At 38.5% G+C, this 16,853-nt stretch overlaps 1 protein-coding gene across 6 annotated transcripts in view; it reads left to right on the top strand.

Moving 5' to 3' along the window:
* Positions 1–15,915, top strand: part of ADD3 (adducin 3) — a 127,063-nt gene extending 111,148 nt beyond the window's left edge. For 5 of the 6 annotated variants that reach the window (XM_024555646.4, XM_024555645.4, XM_024555647.3 and 2 more), the window contains 12 exons: positions 1,310–1,461; positions 2,412–2,492; positions 3,299–3,448; positions 3,928–4,071; positions 4,184–4,282; positions 5,434–5,616; positions 6,194–6,451; positions 7,744–7,863; positions 8,306–8,392; positions 11,248–11,371; positions 12,949–13,044; positions 13,660–15,915. In XM_024555646.4, coding sequence (XP_024411414.2) covers positions 1,310–1,461; positions 2,412–2,492; positions 3,299–3,448; positions 3,928–4,071; positions 4,184–4,282; positions 5,434–5,616; positions 6,194–6,451; positions 7,744–7,863; positions 8,306–8,392; positions 11,248–11,371; positions 12,949–13,044; positions 13,660–13,952 — 1,787 coding nt within the window. In that variant the 3' untranslated portion in view covers positions 13,953–15,915. The remainder of the gene's footprint in view (positions 1–1,309; positions 1,462–2,411; positions 2,493–3,298; positions 3,449–3,927; positions 4,072–4,183; positions 4,283–5,433; positions 5,617–6,193; positions 6,452–7,743; positions 7,864–8,305; positions 8,393–11,247; positions 11,372–12,948; positions 13,045–13,659) is intronic. The other variant, XM_024555649.4, reaches the window with a different exon arrangement.
* The last annotated feature ends 938 nt before the right edge of the window (positions 15,916–16,853 follow it).

Below are 16,853 nucleotides of genomic sequence, written 5' to 3'. Positions count from 1 at the left end.
GTAAGGCTTGAACTCAAGTTTGGAAATTACAGCCTTTGAATAAAAGTGATGGCATGTGGTGATCAGTTACTTATGGTAGCCCAGAAAAGGGTAAAAAGTATGGGCTACTGAGTGTTTGAGCCTGTAGGAATTGTAATGCCATCAATATCAGAAGAGTAAGGAGAAGAGAGAAGATAAAAATTAGAGGAAATAAAATCACTTTTAGACCATTTTAATTTTTATGTTGTTATGTTGCGAGCAGTTAGAAACAGTAGGTTGAAGAAGGGACAGGAGGGTCAGAGAAGGTCAGAGGTGAAGATCACGGTGTCACACAGAAATAACAGTTTGGAAACTTGAAAGTATATGATGTTTTCGGGGGGGAAGTAAAATGAGAAAAGAACATAATGAAGGGGTGAGCTTTGGGAAGAGCCACAGCTGGGGACGAGGGACAAGAAAGGGAAGAGAACTTGCTGAAGGAGAAGGAAGAAGCAGGTGAAAAGGGAACAAGAAGTCCAAGACAGGGTCACACAGGCATGGAGAAGAATTCTAGGGAGTAGGTGGCAAATGGTGTCAAGGGAATGAAGACTGAGCAAAAGTTGAACTTGGTCAAAGTTGAACTCAGCCATTGAGTCATTAGAGACTAAGAGTAGTTTAAGCCAGAGTACGATTTAGATGTTTAAGATGTTTTCCATTTTAAATATTTTTTTAATCCTCACCCGAGAATATGTTTACTGATTTTCGAAAGAGAGAAAGGTGGGGGTGGGGGGAGGAAGAGAGGGGAGTAGAGAGAGAAAGAGAGAAACCTTGATTGACTGTCTCCCATAGGTGTCTCAAATGGGGATTGAACCTGCAACCTTTTGGTGAAGAGAATGCTCCAGCCAGCTGAACCACTCAACCAGGGTCTTAAATATTTGGGGTTGAATAAAGTGAAAGGAGATATTTGAAATGTAGCTTTCTGTTGTGGTCTTTTAATCATAAAATTAGCAATAACTTCAGTATTACTAACACTTTCAACAATGGGGTCATGAGACTACTTTTCCCCAATAGTGTGAGCCTAACTCCCTAACAAGTCACTCCCTAATAAGTACTAGATAAAAGATAGCTACTAGATAAAAGATAGTACTAGCAAAAAAGATAGCTGATTTGAGTTTTTACTCTCCGTGTATTTCTCCCAAGAAAGATAAGCTACTGAAATATTGTGTGGGCTGATAAGTTTCGGACCATTATTTACAAAGCTGGACACTGTCAGACTCAGGCTGTTTTCTGGATGCTAATTTCAAAGTAAGGGATTACTTGACTAAGTCTCTTTCCACAATTTTTCCTCTTTTAGGTCTCGGCATGGTCACACCTATCAATGACCTTCCTGGGACAGATACGTCTTCCTACGTGAAGGGCGAAAAACTTACTCGTTGTAAGCTTGCCAGCATGTACAGACTTGTGGACTTGTTTGGATGGGCACACTTGGCAAACACATACATCTCAGTGAGTTCTTTGGCTTTCTATTCTGCTCCCCACCTTTTTTTTTTAATCCTAACTAGAAGGCAACTATACTCTTCTCACCTTTACTCGGAAATCCAGTTTTCAGACTTCATTTTCTAACCCTAGCATGCTAGATCACAGCCTAATCCTAATTTAAACCTCATTTCTGAGGGAGAGGCTGCAATTAACGCAACTTCTCCATTTATTATCTGTGGAGGTCTTTTAATGAAGACCAGTAGTAGTACCTATACAGGAAGAAATCCTTCTGGCAGAATTTTGTCTGTCCGTGCTAATTATATCTGAGCATCAGTGACATTAAAAAAGTATTTGGGGCAAGGAAAATAGAGGGAGTCAGTGAAGGGAAGTGTCCTCCCTGGTCTTTGTTTTCTTAATATATTTTCCCAGTTGTGATCATCTTGTTTTCATGTTGCCACACTTTATAGCAAGACAATATTTGGAAGCAAAAAAGTATGACAATGTTTTGTGATGAAAATAGCACAGTTGGGACATGCAGTCTTCCTACAACTTCCCTTTCTCCTGGCCATTTCCGTTTCCATCCCCACCTTAATTCCTTCCCAGGCAGAGGCTGTATTCTCTGTCCTTTGCACATTTTACCTTAATTTCCATGTTGTAAATCAAGAGTGTAGTCATGACCACTTTCAGGTGAATAATGTTGGCATTTGTTTTGCGTGAATGTAGTTGAGCCTGAGCAACCGTAGGACCCCAAATAACACTTTAGATAAGTCTAGTAAATGAGAAACTAATGTCGGAATTTTTCAGCACGTACATGAGGTTCAAGGGAAGAAAACCTTTCAGGGAAAGTTTCATGTTGCACACCTTTAATTTCTGTTTATTTTTCTCCCCCAGATCTCTTATATTTATTCCTAGTCATGTTTATACTATAAAATATGAACACCTCACAGTAATTCCCTATTTTTTTTTCTTTCTCCCAGGTAAGAATAAGTAAGGAGCAAGACCACATTATAATAATTCCCAGAGGCCTGTCTTTTTCTGAAGCCACAGCCTCCAATTTGGTATAATTTTCATTCCTCTGTTACTTTTTCTTTGCTTCCTTGTTCTTTTCTGACAGTTTTTTAGCTTTTAATACAGGATGGAACAATAAAAGGTATGGGTGGGAAAACATTTACTAGTGAACAGAGAAAAGTTGGGAAGTTATGTTGATTTTTAGGGTTCAAAAAACACAGGGTAGTTGAAGAGACTAATAATGAGTTGGTCTTATCAGTTAACCTGTCCATGTTTTGAAGGGAATCTTTTTAGTTTTTTTCCACTCTGTGCATTCTAGAATTTTTTTTTAAATACACACTCAGTCCATCTGTGTTACATAGATTTAAACAAAGTGCAGTTGGTATGACTGCAGGGTCTGACCTTCTAGTGTTTCATTTTTCCATGATTGTTCTCCTAGCCACTGCCATCGGCCTCCAGCACAGCAGGAACCGCGCTGGTCCGGTGCACTGCAGTGCTAGCAAGTGGGAATTTTCCAGCCAGTTCAGCAAATGCCAGACTTGTCCAGACCTTTGGGGAAGAGCTTTAGTTATTCAGTTTCTTTGGAACTGTGCTTCTTGCTAAATACTGTTTTGTTGCAGACCACCTGTTTCTGTAAAGTTTGATGGAAAGAAAGCCACACCCATTCTCGTAATCGTCTCTGACTGCTTTCGTACTACACGGCACAGTTGGTGGTTGCAACAGAGGCTCACAGAGTGAAATATTTTCTCTCTGACCTTTGACAAAAAAGTCTGCCACCCCCCTGGTTTAACTTGGGGAACACAGGCAGACTTTGTTCCATGTGGACCAATTCAGTGTCTTTCTGATTTGTTTCCAGGTGAAAGTCAATATAATAGGAGAAGTGGTTGATCAGGGAAGTACCAACTTGAAAATTGACCATACGGGATTTAGTCCGCATGCTGCGATCTATTCGACACGTCCTGATGTTAAGTGTGTGGTGCACCTCCATACCCTTGCAACAGCAGCTGTAAGTCACCGAGGGGCCAAACCGGCAATGACTCTGGGACATGTGTTGCTTTCATGACTTCCCTTACGTGATACTCTATTATCTGCACTCTTTCAGACCCGGCCAGTTAAAATTAGGTATGAAATAGTAATCCTTTGCATACCCAGAAAGCAAAAGGCCCTTTGGTCCAAATGCGACCATTATAGGAAACAACTGGAGAGATAGCACTTACATTTTTGAACTAATCAGTTTAATAATTGGGTCATTGAGTTCTTTGAAGCAAAGCTTCTTGCATAATACTTGACACAGAATTTAAATTGTGTTGTATCCCTTAAGTCCCTTTTTTTTTTTCTTGGAAGAAGTGAACTAAAGTGGGAGGTGGGTTAGAATGGTGAACACAATGAATAGGCTGATGTTTCCTGAGCTGACCAAAGAATCAGGTTCCCGTGAAAGTGTAATTAGTAACTGAGTGTTATCTTGGCATGCACCCAATCATACAGGTGTCCTCCATGAAATGTGGAATCCTTCCAATTTCTCAAGAGTCCCTGATCCTGGGAGACGTCGCCTATTACGACTACCAGGGGTCACTTGATGAGCAGGAGGAGAGAATTCAACTGCAGAAAGTTCTGGGGCCAAGTTGTAAGGTATGCAGTAGAGTTTCTATCTAAGGAGCTATTTTTGTTGCTGTTGCTGTTGATGAAAACAGTGTGAGCTGTGCCAGTTATTTAAAGTGATTGCTTTGGAATTCTATTTTAGGTGCTGGTACTCAGAAATCATGGTGTGGTGGCACTGGGAGAAACAGTTGAGGAGGCTTTTTTTTATATTTTTAATGTGCAGATTGCCTGTGAGACTCAGGTAAGAATAATTACCCAGCCCTCCTCCCTTTGTTTTTCTGCTTTGTTAGTTGGCTTGTTGAGTTGGATTTCATGTTTTCTTATTTCCAAATCTTATTGATTGGTGACACTTGTTTTGTCTTTTAAGAGCAGTTCTGCTTTACTTCAGGAAAAAGGGTCGACTCAGTTATCTCTTGAGATAAAAATAGGAAAGAAAATTCAAATTCACATATAGACCCCCCCACATGTGCAAATCTCAGTGCCCCACAAAGATTATCTTCCCCATGACTCTACTCTTAAGAGGATGATTGCACGGTTCTCCGTTTTCTCCCTCCAGTGGCGCGGTGCTAATTAAGACACGAAGGCAGCCACCCGTCATCCAAGATCAGACGTGTTGTGCCCACGTCTATGAAAATATCTGTTGGGACAGAAGTTTTAAGAACTCAGGCAGTATTCAACCTTTAGTCCACAGCCTCAGCCTCATTATTATAATAATAGGTTGAATATTTATTCACCAGTTCTTTCCTCAGAAAACCCGAATGTATTTAATGGCTCTAGTTTCCCTCTTCAAGAACATCAAGCAGGTTCTCTTGAAGCAAGTGATAATAATCTTAATTTATTGGAAAGGCCACAAAAAGGGGGACTTTTCTACCAACTTTAACTTGTATTAACAACCAGGGGGATTTTTTGGATTTTTTTTTTTTTTTTTTTTTTTGCTTTAATGGTCCCTCCTCTTCTCAAATGACACTGTGAAGAGCTTAAATGTCAAGATAAGAGCCAACTTCTTCTGCTTCAATATCCTTAAAAATCCAAACTATAGTGTCTGTATTCCTTTAAAATTATAACTGTCAGCAAAAGTATGAACTGAATAGCCATGGGAAGACGGCAAGAAAATGACTTTAAAATTTGGCAAGAGAATTCACTTTCTTGAAATGTGTTAAAAGGCATGTATTCCGTCAGGGAGGATCAGAGGCCTGGCAAGTATGTTTTTCAGATAGACGGAAAAAGAACCTTCCGCTGCCTCCTTTCAGAAATGTGTTGCCTTGTTTTTGATGTTAGTAGCCGGAATAAGTATTAGATACATGCTGGAGCAAAAGTGTGCCTGTTTGAAAGTAAAATACTCCTTGTGGTCTTCACAGTCTCGTGCCTTCGTGTATTTTGCGTTGGTCGCAGGTGCGGGCAATAGCAGCAGCCGGCGGAGTAGACAATCTGCTTATACTGGATCTTCAGAAGTTTAAACCTTTCACTTACAACATCGCAGGATCCGGAGGAGGAGGAGTGAACATGGGTTCCCAGCAAAAATGGAAGGTTGGCGAGCTTGAGTATGAGGGGCTGATGAGGACTCTGGACAATTTGGTAGGTGAAAAACAGAATGTAAACTTGGATTTCATACCTTCAGGTTCAAGAGCAGATGCTTCCATCTCCCTTTGCTTTTGGAACATGCTCCTTACTCCTCTGGGACCTGAGTTTGACCCTAGGATGGCATTCAAGTGTAGTCTTACCACATTTTTAAGAATCAAACGGTGAAACCTGCAAATGTTATCCTATCTTAGATTTTACCCTCTTCTCCCGAAGGTCAGGGGCAGCTTGCCTTCAGGTGGAACAAAAACTTAAATGAGCGCTGTGATCTGACCTCCAGAAGACTGGTTTATAGCCAGGGCAAATGTTTCTGGTCAGCAGTTTTGCAATTACCTTTGTCAGAAACAGTTGTGTGAGTGGAAATCACATTGTCAGCTGCAATCAGTTTTGACCAGATCTTGAAATTTGCTTAATTTCAACTCTGGTATATAATATGGGGTTTGGAAGGATGTTTTCCCCTTTATTTGTTTTTCAACAAAGGAGTCTTTTGAATGATTTGTTTGAAGAATTGGAATCCAGATGCTGTGTTTGGTACAGGTCTGATTGCTTCAAATTTGCTTTTTCCCTCCCTTAGGGATATAGAACAGGCTATGCTTATAGGCATCCTCTCGTTCGAGAGAAGCCTAGGCACAAGAGTGACGTGGAAATCCCAGCAACTGTGACTGCTTTTTCATTTGAAGACGACACAGTGCCACTCTCCCCTCTCAAATACATGGCACAGAAACAGCAGCGTGAGAAAACCAGATGGCTGAACTCACCTAATACTTACATGAAAGTCAATGTGCCTGAGGAGTCTCGGAATGGGGAAACCAGTCCCAGGACCAAAATCACAGTATGCCACTATTTTACATGGTTTGCCTTTACAAAATGTCTTGCCCAGTTACTCATGAATTGAATGTTCTATGTCAAAAATATTGGGGAAGTGGGGTATAATATTAATAATAATTTTATCACTGTCATTTATCAGGTATTAACTTTGTACAAGGCACTTTGTTCTGAGTGCCTTACATGAAGTATCTCATTTAATTCTCATATGGAGAGGATGTTGCTCTCCCCCATTTTATAGATGAGAAACTGTGGGGACAGAGGGGCTGAGAGATCAGTTGTCAGTGGGAAAGTCATGATTTGGGTCCAGGCATTCTGAGTCTGGAGCCCAGTTCTTCCCCACTACATGAGAGCGCTTTGTAGTTCATATTGTAACCGCGGTCAGTACGGAAGAAGCTACCAGTGCGCCAACGTTTCAGGAATCGCTGCACAAGGCTGCCCTTAAACAGCATCTCGTAGATAGGGAAATGGGTTCTCAAACCTTTTTCAGCATTTTGCTTCAGATTTGGTTCAGTTTTAGAGCAAAGATATTCCCTAGATACTCTAAAATTAGTTCATTTTGAGTATACATCAGTATTTAATGTGGAAATGCCTAGGCATCAGTGTTTTTTCCCCTAGTCTGTAAGATTGGTTATTTCCTAGTTAAAGAACATAATTAAACTCGTACATTTTGTAAAATTAATTTTATTGACAGAGACTGATGGCCATTCATCATTAATCTTGATGAATATTAGCCTTTGCATTTAAGGGATGGAATGTGGGGTAAATGAGAAGAATTCTATGAGGTTCTTCAATCCCTATGGTTCTGTTATACTGTAGATTACTACCTAATTATCCCCTTTGTGAAATGCTGGTCAGGCCTTGGCATTTTCTGTCAGCCAAAAATAAGCACTGAAGTCTGGAAAACTAACTCTAAGAGAATCCTTGGGTCCTTTTTTGGCGACTCCTTAGCCATCTTCAGCTGAAAGTGACAACTCTGAATGTGAGTTGATGTTAGATCAAGCTCTATGTCTATGCTTGAAATATTTTCAGCATCATATTTAAAATGCCAAAAGGAGAAAATTTACATAGCATAATTGAGTATTCATGTGAATATTAACAGTTTTTTAAAAGTGAATGCTGATTGTGAGCCCTTTTCTAACTGATATGAGCTATGTACTAATTGACCACTAAATACTGGTGTGTGGAATTCTTTACAATATTGGCAGTGTATGTGCCCCCCCTCCTTGAGTCAGTAAACAGAATCTGCCATATTTCCTTAATACAAAGCTTCATGCTGAAAAGTCTTTTATTCTTTAGTGGATGAAAGCGGAAGACTCTTCTAAAGTTAGCAGTGGAACACCCATCAAAATTGAAGATCCAAATCAGTTTGTTCCTTTGAACACGAACCCAAATGAGGTGCTAGAAAAGAGAAATAAGGTAAGACGTGGTCTTCTGTGCCCAGGAGAGGCATTTTTATGCTGTTTTATGTTTAAGTCATTTGCGATTGGACCTGATTAATACCAAGCTTGGGTTTGAATCCAGAAAAATTTAAAATTTAATTCAGTATAATTTTAGCTTGTAAGGAATAGTTCTGGCTCTGTGCTAGTCACCGGTGAGCAGGCCTCATGGGGAATAAGTATTAAATATATGTCTGCTGTTAAGAGCTGTTGTATTAGTGAAAAATGTAGTTTTCTAACAATATAAGACAACAGAAAATCACATTACAAGAAGGGTGGGGGGTTACTGTGAGTTGTTAGGATGGTGAAGGAGGGCTTTAAGGAGGTGAGAGTTAAAGAGGCTCTTACTCTGCTATGGTGAGGTGGTAAAGGTCATCTGCGCAGTTGCCCCAAGAACTTGTTGTTACTGTTTTTCAATTCAGATTCGAGAACAAAACCGATACGACTTGAAAACAGCAGGACCGCAGTCTCAGTTGCTTGCTGGAATTGTTGTGGACAAGCCTCCTTCTGTAAGTGCACGAAGCAATATGAACTTGGTTTTCCTTCTACCACATTAATGTCTTTGCTTTTTAAATTCGAATATTTTTACTAAAGTCAATAATCCACGAGACTTAAAATGCCGCCTTCAGTTTCATTTCCAAGAGCAAGGACTTTCTTCTGGCACTTACTACCTTCATGTTTCTAAAGAGCCACTTTATTCTGCTTTTTCTCAGTTTGCCAACTTTAGACCTCATCTGTAGTTCATCAGATCTGTGTCATCAACTGTACCATTGTTTTGTGCATCAGTAAAAGAGAAACAACTCTGACAATTGTAACAGGAGGAAGCCATCAATTATAAGATGAATCCCAGCAGTAGAGATGGGGAAACGTGCATCTTAGACTCAATGGAAGACAATAGTGACTTCTCTTATGGCAGATGAGGGTTTAGCCTGTTAACACAGTGCTCCCCTTTTTCATTCTCCCAGTGAGGTATACAGTTTTGGGGTTTTTTTTAAAGTTAAATCAGCTTTTATTGTTTATATTATTAACATTTACTGACGGTTGAGATAGTATCCTGTGATTATATTTCCTTTCTTATACAACTTTCCTCCCCCTGGAGTTAATAATTATCTTCTTTATTCATTGGCTTAGTATTTTGAGTGCATTGGCTTAGTTCTTCCCAAACTTTTCAACAGAACTATAGAGTTCTTCTTTATATCATTTTCCACGGGTTCAAAGATAACAGGTAATCTCCCATTTCTAGCCCCCTGTCATTCCGGTCCAGACCTGCACTGGCGGCCCTTCAGGCAGCTGCCCAGGTTCCTCTTCAGGATTACTGTGCTGCTCACCTGTGTAGTATCCAGTTTCCCGTGCCTCGTGTCTTCCACTTTGTTGGTTCACTCTTTTGTCACTGAGCACATCCTGTCACAGCTTTCTAAAGAAGTGTACATGGGAGGCACCCATCTGAAATATTCTACCTTTAAATGTGCACATCGTGGATATAGAATTGTAGATCAGAAAAAATTTTCCCCCAAAATACGAAAAATACCACTCCGTTGTCCCCTAACTCCATGCTATTGTTGAGAAGTTGGAGAGTATAGTGATTTGTGTACCTTTGTATTGGTCACTTTTTTTTTCTTTTGGACCTTTTTTACATTCCTACTTTTTTGAAATTTTATGGAGGTATGCTTTGTAGTAGATTTTGTTTTAGTCTTTGTTCTTAGCATTTAGTAACCCTTTTTAATCTGCAGGGTCATACCCTTCAGTTCTGAGACTTTATTTAAGTATTTTTTTGATAGTTTTTCCCTTTCTGTTTCTTTCTCTGTCAGGATATACTGTTAGCTGGACCTCTTTGACTGAACCTCTGATTTTTTCTTTCCTATTTGCCATCTCTTTATCTTGTCGTCCTTTCTAGGAGATGTGCTTGACTTCATTTTCTAACCTTTCTATTTAATTTTCTATTTTGGTGTCTTTCTGTTAATTTCTAAGACTTATTTCCTGAGTGTTTCTTTTAAAAAAATAACATCTTGGTCTTTTACAGTTACACTGTTTTCTCCTATTGCTCTAGGAAATCAAATGTAAATTTTCCTCAGCTGCCTTGTTTTGGTCCTTCTGCATTCCCTTTTTCTTATTTATTCCGGTCTCTCTCTCTTCCATGTTGGACACTTTCCTCAAGTGTCTGGTAATCTGTGGTAGTCTGTTCATACTTAAGAGTGAGATACTGAGGGCCAGTCAGAAGCTCTGGGCATGTGCAGAGCTTGGGGATGGGTGAGCTTCGATGTAGGATGATTGGATGTTGGTCAGGTTGTTTTCTAGGGAATTCTCAAATGTTATTATCTGCAGTCCTTTTATCTGGGACCATTTACTTATCTGGAGAAATCTCTAGTCTCCCACCAGTGTTCTGGGAGCCCTCAGCGGTGCTTTATGTCCCCTGATCAGCTGCTCTGAAGAAGGAGCCCCTGATCTCCTGCAGAGATGTAGGAGAAGAGGTAGAGGCCTGGCTGTGTGGCATAGGGAAGAAGACCTGTGCATCTGTGTCTTATTCAGACTTTTAATTTGTCGCCCTTTTCAGCTTTTCTTCACCACCACCTGCTGTGGTACCTGATACCTCTAGTTTCTGAGCCTTTCTGCAGGGCAAGTGAGGATGCATCTTACTTGCATCCTTCTTTGCAGGGCTAATGTTCTACATTCTCAGCTCTGCTACCCACTCTTCCACCTGCTTTCTTTCCAGCTTCCAAAAATGTGTGTTTCTCATCCTCTGTTGTTTCCTCTCCCATTCTTCTGTCCTTAAAAGTTTACGCCAGGTCTGTTGTTGTTCCTTTACTATCATTTTAGTAGGGTTTTGGAGAGGATTTTTTTTTAATGCGTGGGTTCAATCTGCCAGGTGAAGTCTCATTAATTCCTTTCCTACAGCAAATACAAGTTTATTTTCATAGCAAACTTAAAGAAGTTCTTTCGGTACCATTATGTTTTTCTAATTCTTTTTCACAAAGGCTTTTTGAAATGCAGCATTTCTTGGTTTTTAAGATATTTCAGATTTATGTGAAGCTTACTAGAACTTAGCTTAGCTTTGTTTTTTTAAGAAAGAGGTATCATAATTGACATCTACAGGCTTATTGAGGAAACATCATTGGCAGTTTGAGTCCATTGGATCAATAATGTGAAAGCACTAATCTGATAAGAAAATTTTAAACAAAGTATGTCGCTCTGTCATTTTTATGATTGTTACAAGATGTCACAGACATCATATATGCATTTATATGTGTGTGTGTGTGAACTTGTGTATATGTGTAAATATGCACATATACATATTATGTAAATAAATACATAAATATACAGATAAAAGTGAAGCTCTTGGTAACCAGTCCGTGTTTTTCTCTGCAAGACCATGCAGTTTGAAGATGACGATCTTGGCCCACCAGCTCCGCCCAACCCCTTCAGCCACCTCACAGAAGGAGAACTGGAAGAGTATAAGAAGGCGATTGAACGTAAACAGCAAGGCCTGGAAGGTCAGTTCATGTTTAGATTAAGCCCGGGATAACCATATTGTTAACAACAGAGCACCCTGAGTTAGATGATAGAAGGTGGGCAGTGGTTTTGGAAGTGTTTCTTTGACAGCCGATTGTTCCGAGTCATCTCTCTCAGTCCTGAGTGTAGATAAGGCTGAACTCCAAAGGGCTACCACCCACCCTGTATGTTAACATGTCGGGAAAACTGTTTCCGCAGAAAACAGTCTGATTTGTAGCAAAAAGTCTTCTAAAGTGAAGTGAAATCCCCAGATGAATAATTTCCTAGCTAAAGTAGATGTAGATATATTAATAAATTTAAACATTTCAGAGTTTGTGGCTTTTTAAAAACTTTTTACTTTGTATGTGGCCGATTCAAAAGTATGTGGCTTTAATGCTCTGTAAAATTTCCATTGTGCCAATATTGTAATCTCAAAATGTAAAGCAAACTGCTAGAATTTTGATTTGACTTTCCTGAAGCACATGGACACTCTAGGTTGAGTTCTTCTGACTTCAGGACCCTTGGTAGGGGTTATATTTTAGAATTGTTCATGAAAACACCCAGCTAGAATCCTAGGTCCCATTTTCTCAAGAATAAGAGATTCTTTAAAGCAGGGGCTCTCAAATCTTGGTCCTTTGGATAAACTTCAGACAGTCTGCGAACCATCGTAAAAATACATGCTTAATTGTGTGTGACATACATTTGGGGGAAGAGGGTTCAGGGTGGGGGTCAAGAGGTCTGTGGCCCCAAAGGAGAGTATGGGCCTCTGCTTTAGAGCATCCACAACATACAGTTGAATTATTTTTTACCCAAAACAAAACAGAACCAGTAGTTAAAGAATTTCTGTCCGTGTTAGATATCAGGGAGGAAGAACTAAGGACATTTGGATCATCCAGAGAACAGTTTTTATCTGTGTTAGTGTCTTCGTCACCAAAGGGAGCCATCCTGACTCAGTGTAATTGTACCAAGAGCTCTGGTATTACTGAATTTGTTTATTCTAACGTAAGGATGGAAACTTTCTCTGTTTCTGTATTTTATAAAATGTCCCTCTTTAATCTCTTGTTTTTCGAAAGCCTAAAGATGCCAGGTAACAAATATTGTACTCTAGCACATCACCTTTTACATATCTCTATCGTTTCTTCCACATTCATTATGACCTTCAGAATCAGCTCACTAATACTGCTCTGGCAGGAATCACTAATTGGACATTGTTCAGAAATTCAGTGAAGCATTTTGCCTCACTAATGCAGCATCATTGGTGAGGCCTCATAATTCCTTTCACCTGGCTGCTCAATATATTTTGTTCTCTAACACCCTAGCAAAAGCTGAATGCGTACATATTATTTGCCTGGGCTACCGGTAGCCATGCTTCCTTAGTAAGCATGTATATAAAATTACTGTTAGCAGCCAGAAATTCTAACACATTGCCTTTCTCCTAATGCACAATTATTGATGCATGCTCAGCCATTGCTGAGTCTCTCACCCCTGTGTACACAGGCATTTGATGTATGCGCTAACCTCCCTGAAATCCTTTGCTGCTTTGTTTTGCATGGCTTTTAACTAAACTCTCATCCAACAGATGCTGAGCAGGAATTACTCTCAGATGACGCTTCATCTGTTTCACAAATTCAGTCTCAAACTCAGTCACCGCAAAATATCCCTGAAAAATTAGAAGGTATTCCATGTAATTTCCCATAGCATTCACTGAGTTAAACTTAAGAATCTGTTCCTCTTTTGTCTGTGTTTATGTAAGGAAATTGAAAACATGATTGCAGTGTTTGCCATGGATTTTACTTAAAGCTCCCAATTATTTTATCGTTTTTATGAAGTCGGGTGCTACTTTCGTTTAGTGTTTATATTGAGCTACCTTAGTCTTGATTTCAGTAACTCATAGTTCTTAAGAATTTGTGAAATTAAAATTGGTTGTCATAGGTCTTCCAGTCAGAAGCATGAAATCTTTTCAATTTTGATTCCCAAATGACCCCAAAATTAAAGGAAAATATATCTTGTCTTCCTCATTTATATTGACTTGAATTAGAGTGAAATTGTCAAGACATCAAACTGGACTTAATCTCGCCTTCATTTTTTGGTCTAACAACTTTGTTCCCTTCCCCTTTATACTCCTTAAGAAAATTTGCCTCATTAATAGACCTTTGTCCATTAAAAAATAATGATCTATCTTTATCGGAATTAAATAATGACAGTATCTTGCTAAAACATTTGAGTTTTGTAAAATAAAACAAAACACATTAACTATGCAAAATAACCAAAAAACTCTCCCCTTTTGTAGAAAACCATGAGCTCTTTTCCAAGAGCTTCCTCTCCATGGAAGTGCCTGTCATGGTCATGAATGGCAAGGATGACGTCCATGCTGTTGACGATGAGCTCGCTCAGCGAGTGAGTAGGTTAACCACAAGCACGACCATCGAAAACATCGAGATTACCATCAAGTCTCCAGAAAAAATTGAAGAAGTCTTGTCACCTGAAGGCTCACCTTCAAAATCTCCATCCAAGAAAAAGAAGAAATTCCGCACTCCTTCTTTTCTGAAAAAGAACAAAAAAAAGGAGAAAGTCGAAGCCTAAATGAAGTCTTTTGGTAGTTGTGATTACAATGTGACGTTGCACATTTAAATGCCACGTTTAAGTTGATCATTAAAATGCAGTGGTAGATCAGATGGGGGTACGTAGCAAACTGGACTCTGAGAACTGGAAAGGAGTTTTACTAAAAGAAACACACATTATGAAAAAAAGCTTTCAAATTCATCTCTGATTTTATATGTCAAAAAAAGGCTTTGAATTTTTAAACAACTGCTAGTTTTGAGTAGCTCTACCCTCATGAAGTGTTACAGTTCACCACAAACAGATAGACATCTGTCTGAAGTACTTCAGGCCTTCTCTATAATGTCTGTTGGAAAGAAATTACCAGTGAGAAAGGGGGAGAATTTTTTATTTCTCCGCACCTGCTTCACTTGGTAATCAGATTGTACTTTTTTATTATTGATTATCAACTGTACCTTTTTGGTTCCCATTGGTTCAATGGGCATTAACAGAATGCTTTAAAAAGCTTCTAAGAATCTATAGCGTTAGTATACACTGGCACATAATTTTTTTAAAAAAATATATAAGAAAAGACTCATTTGAAATTTTATTCATAGTATAAAATTTCCTCACCTGAAGTAACTTTGTTTGCCAAAAAAAAAGGTCATTTTATTAAAATATAATTTTTGAAAAACTTCCTTTTTTATTAGTTTAGAAAGCCCCTTATTTTTCAGCAAAGGGGATTTTATACACATAACATGGGTTATTTAGTTTAATTCTGGCAAAAAAAAGATTTTTGTATGTTGAGATGTTTGTATACCATTCAGTATAAAAATGTTAAGCCTATTAGCCAATCATTTAACAATAGAGCAAATTTGAGGCTGCTTGGTACTAAGTATTCTCAAATATAATTCAGGAATCCAGGGACTTGGTATGAAACGGGGCTAGAGGATTTAAAGGTATACCTTAACTGAATCCATTTTTGAACCATATGATGTATTTTTCTCTTAGTATTGCTCACGAATGAAAAAGCTCTCATGATAACCAAAGGAAAAGAATGAGAAAGTGAAAAATGAAGGGAACAAAAGAGGTGTCACGAATAGGAAAGTTCTAGTTTGATAAGGACTCATAGTCACGACAGATTTGAAGTGTAATTTATTTGAAACGTCCCAAATTTCTGAAATTCTGCTTCTCTTCCAAAATCATTGTATTTCTTGGTTGATAGTTCAGTTTGAAAGGATCAAATCCTTTTAACTGATGTACATTTAGAAGGCAGCACTAGAGGAAACCAGCAGGTCTAACCCCCTCCTCCAGTGAGGAAACTACCACTTGTTGATTTTTACAAATGTTTATCTTTTCAGTTAACTTTCTTTCTAATGTAAATACAAATTTAAACCTAGGTTTAATATAGTTTTTTTCCCCCTTCACCCAGGTGATGTCACAAATCAATGTAAAATCAATGATCCAAAATGGTCAGTGGGTAAAAATAATCCGAAGTGTTTCTGGAGGGAGAGTTGGCATGTAAAACGTTCCATTGATCACAGTGTGTTCTGGGCTGGCTCTGTTTGACTGTACGTGGCTGATTATGCAAAGTTGAAACAGAGCCGGAAATTCGTTCTAGATTTCCCTAACTACTGGAATCAGTGTTTTAATCTCTTAGTGGAATACTTTCAGTTCAATTCTGTATTCGAGGATTTTCTTTATGTTCTCTGTCATTTATGTTGTATTACAATGTATGTAGAAACAGTAACCTGTGAACTATGCTTTTCCATAACTTTTTAAAAATATATATATATCTTAAATGAATGCAGTGTGCATTAATATTTTTTAAACTACAACAGTGAACTATTTGCACCTTTTGCTAATGCCTCTATTTACTTGCTTTGGCATAAAGAATGAGCCAATGAACTTCTGTGTCCTGTGGAAAATGTATAAATGTTATCTGATATTGCTCTTAGATGTAATGCTAATTAATGTTAAATCACAAATAAACAGTATTTTAAATAGATGGATTTGGTATCATGACCTTTCAGTTCAGAGTGGTAACTTAGCCTGAATTACTTTGTGGACTGAGTTTTATACTGTAATGAGATTTTGAATAGGATTGATGCTTCTGAATAAGGAATGCCCTGATAAGTTTATTTTCAAATTAGTTTAAAATTAGCTATATAAAAGCCTTCTTGTTTCAGCTTACATTGAAAGAAATATACTCCTAGTGACCTATTTTTTGTCTTGATATAGAATATGGTGACTTTAACTATGTCTTTGAGATCTAAAGATCTTTGAAGGATTTAGGATTCTCAGTCTCAATTCTCTTCAGATCTATGGATATAGAATAGAAAATGCTACAGAATATGTGCTGAGTTTATATACATTTGCCGTTCTCTTTGACTTTTATGTAACTGCAACAATAGGGAAAATAGCAAAGAATAGAAAATAGATTATAACTCCACTACATTAAAAAAATTTTTTTCACCCTGGCTGGTGCAGCCCAGTGGATTGAGCGCCAGCCTGTGAACGGTCGCAGGTTGAGTCCCTGTGAGGGCACATGCCTGGGTTTCCAGTGGGTCCCCAGTAGGGGGCGTGTGAGAGGCAACCAATTGATGTTTCTCTTGTTTCCCTCTCTCCGTTTTCCTCCCTCTGAAAATAAATTTTTTTTTCAAAAATTTTTATTCCTTTCCAGCTCTTGTTCAGTTATATTTGTATTACCTGTATATTGGTTATCATGATGTTAATGTAATTTTATTCTGTTTTTTTCCCCTTCTTAACGTAGCATAATCCATCCTAGAAGATTTTCAAACTAAATCCCTCACATAAGTGATTTCTTGTGATTTTTTTTCCACTTTGTCTTAAAAATAGAGTGCAAGAGGGGAAATCATGTTGATTGAGGGTTCTGGTTATTTGAAGTTTCTACTACAATTACCCATTATAAAAATGAAGGGTTGG

This window comes from Desmodus rotundus, chromosome 4, assembly GCF_022682495.2.
Source record: "Desmodus rotundus isolate HL8 chromosome 4, HLdesRot8A.1, whole genome shotgun sequence".
Taxonomy (NCBI): domain Eukaryota; kingdom Metazoa; phylum Chordata; class Mammalia; order Chiroptera; family Phyllostomidae; genus Desmodus; species Desmodus rotundus.
The sequence above is the reverse complement of the archived record's forward strand: the minus strand, read 5'-3'. Positions and strand labels throughout refer to the sequence as shown.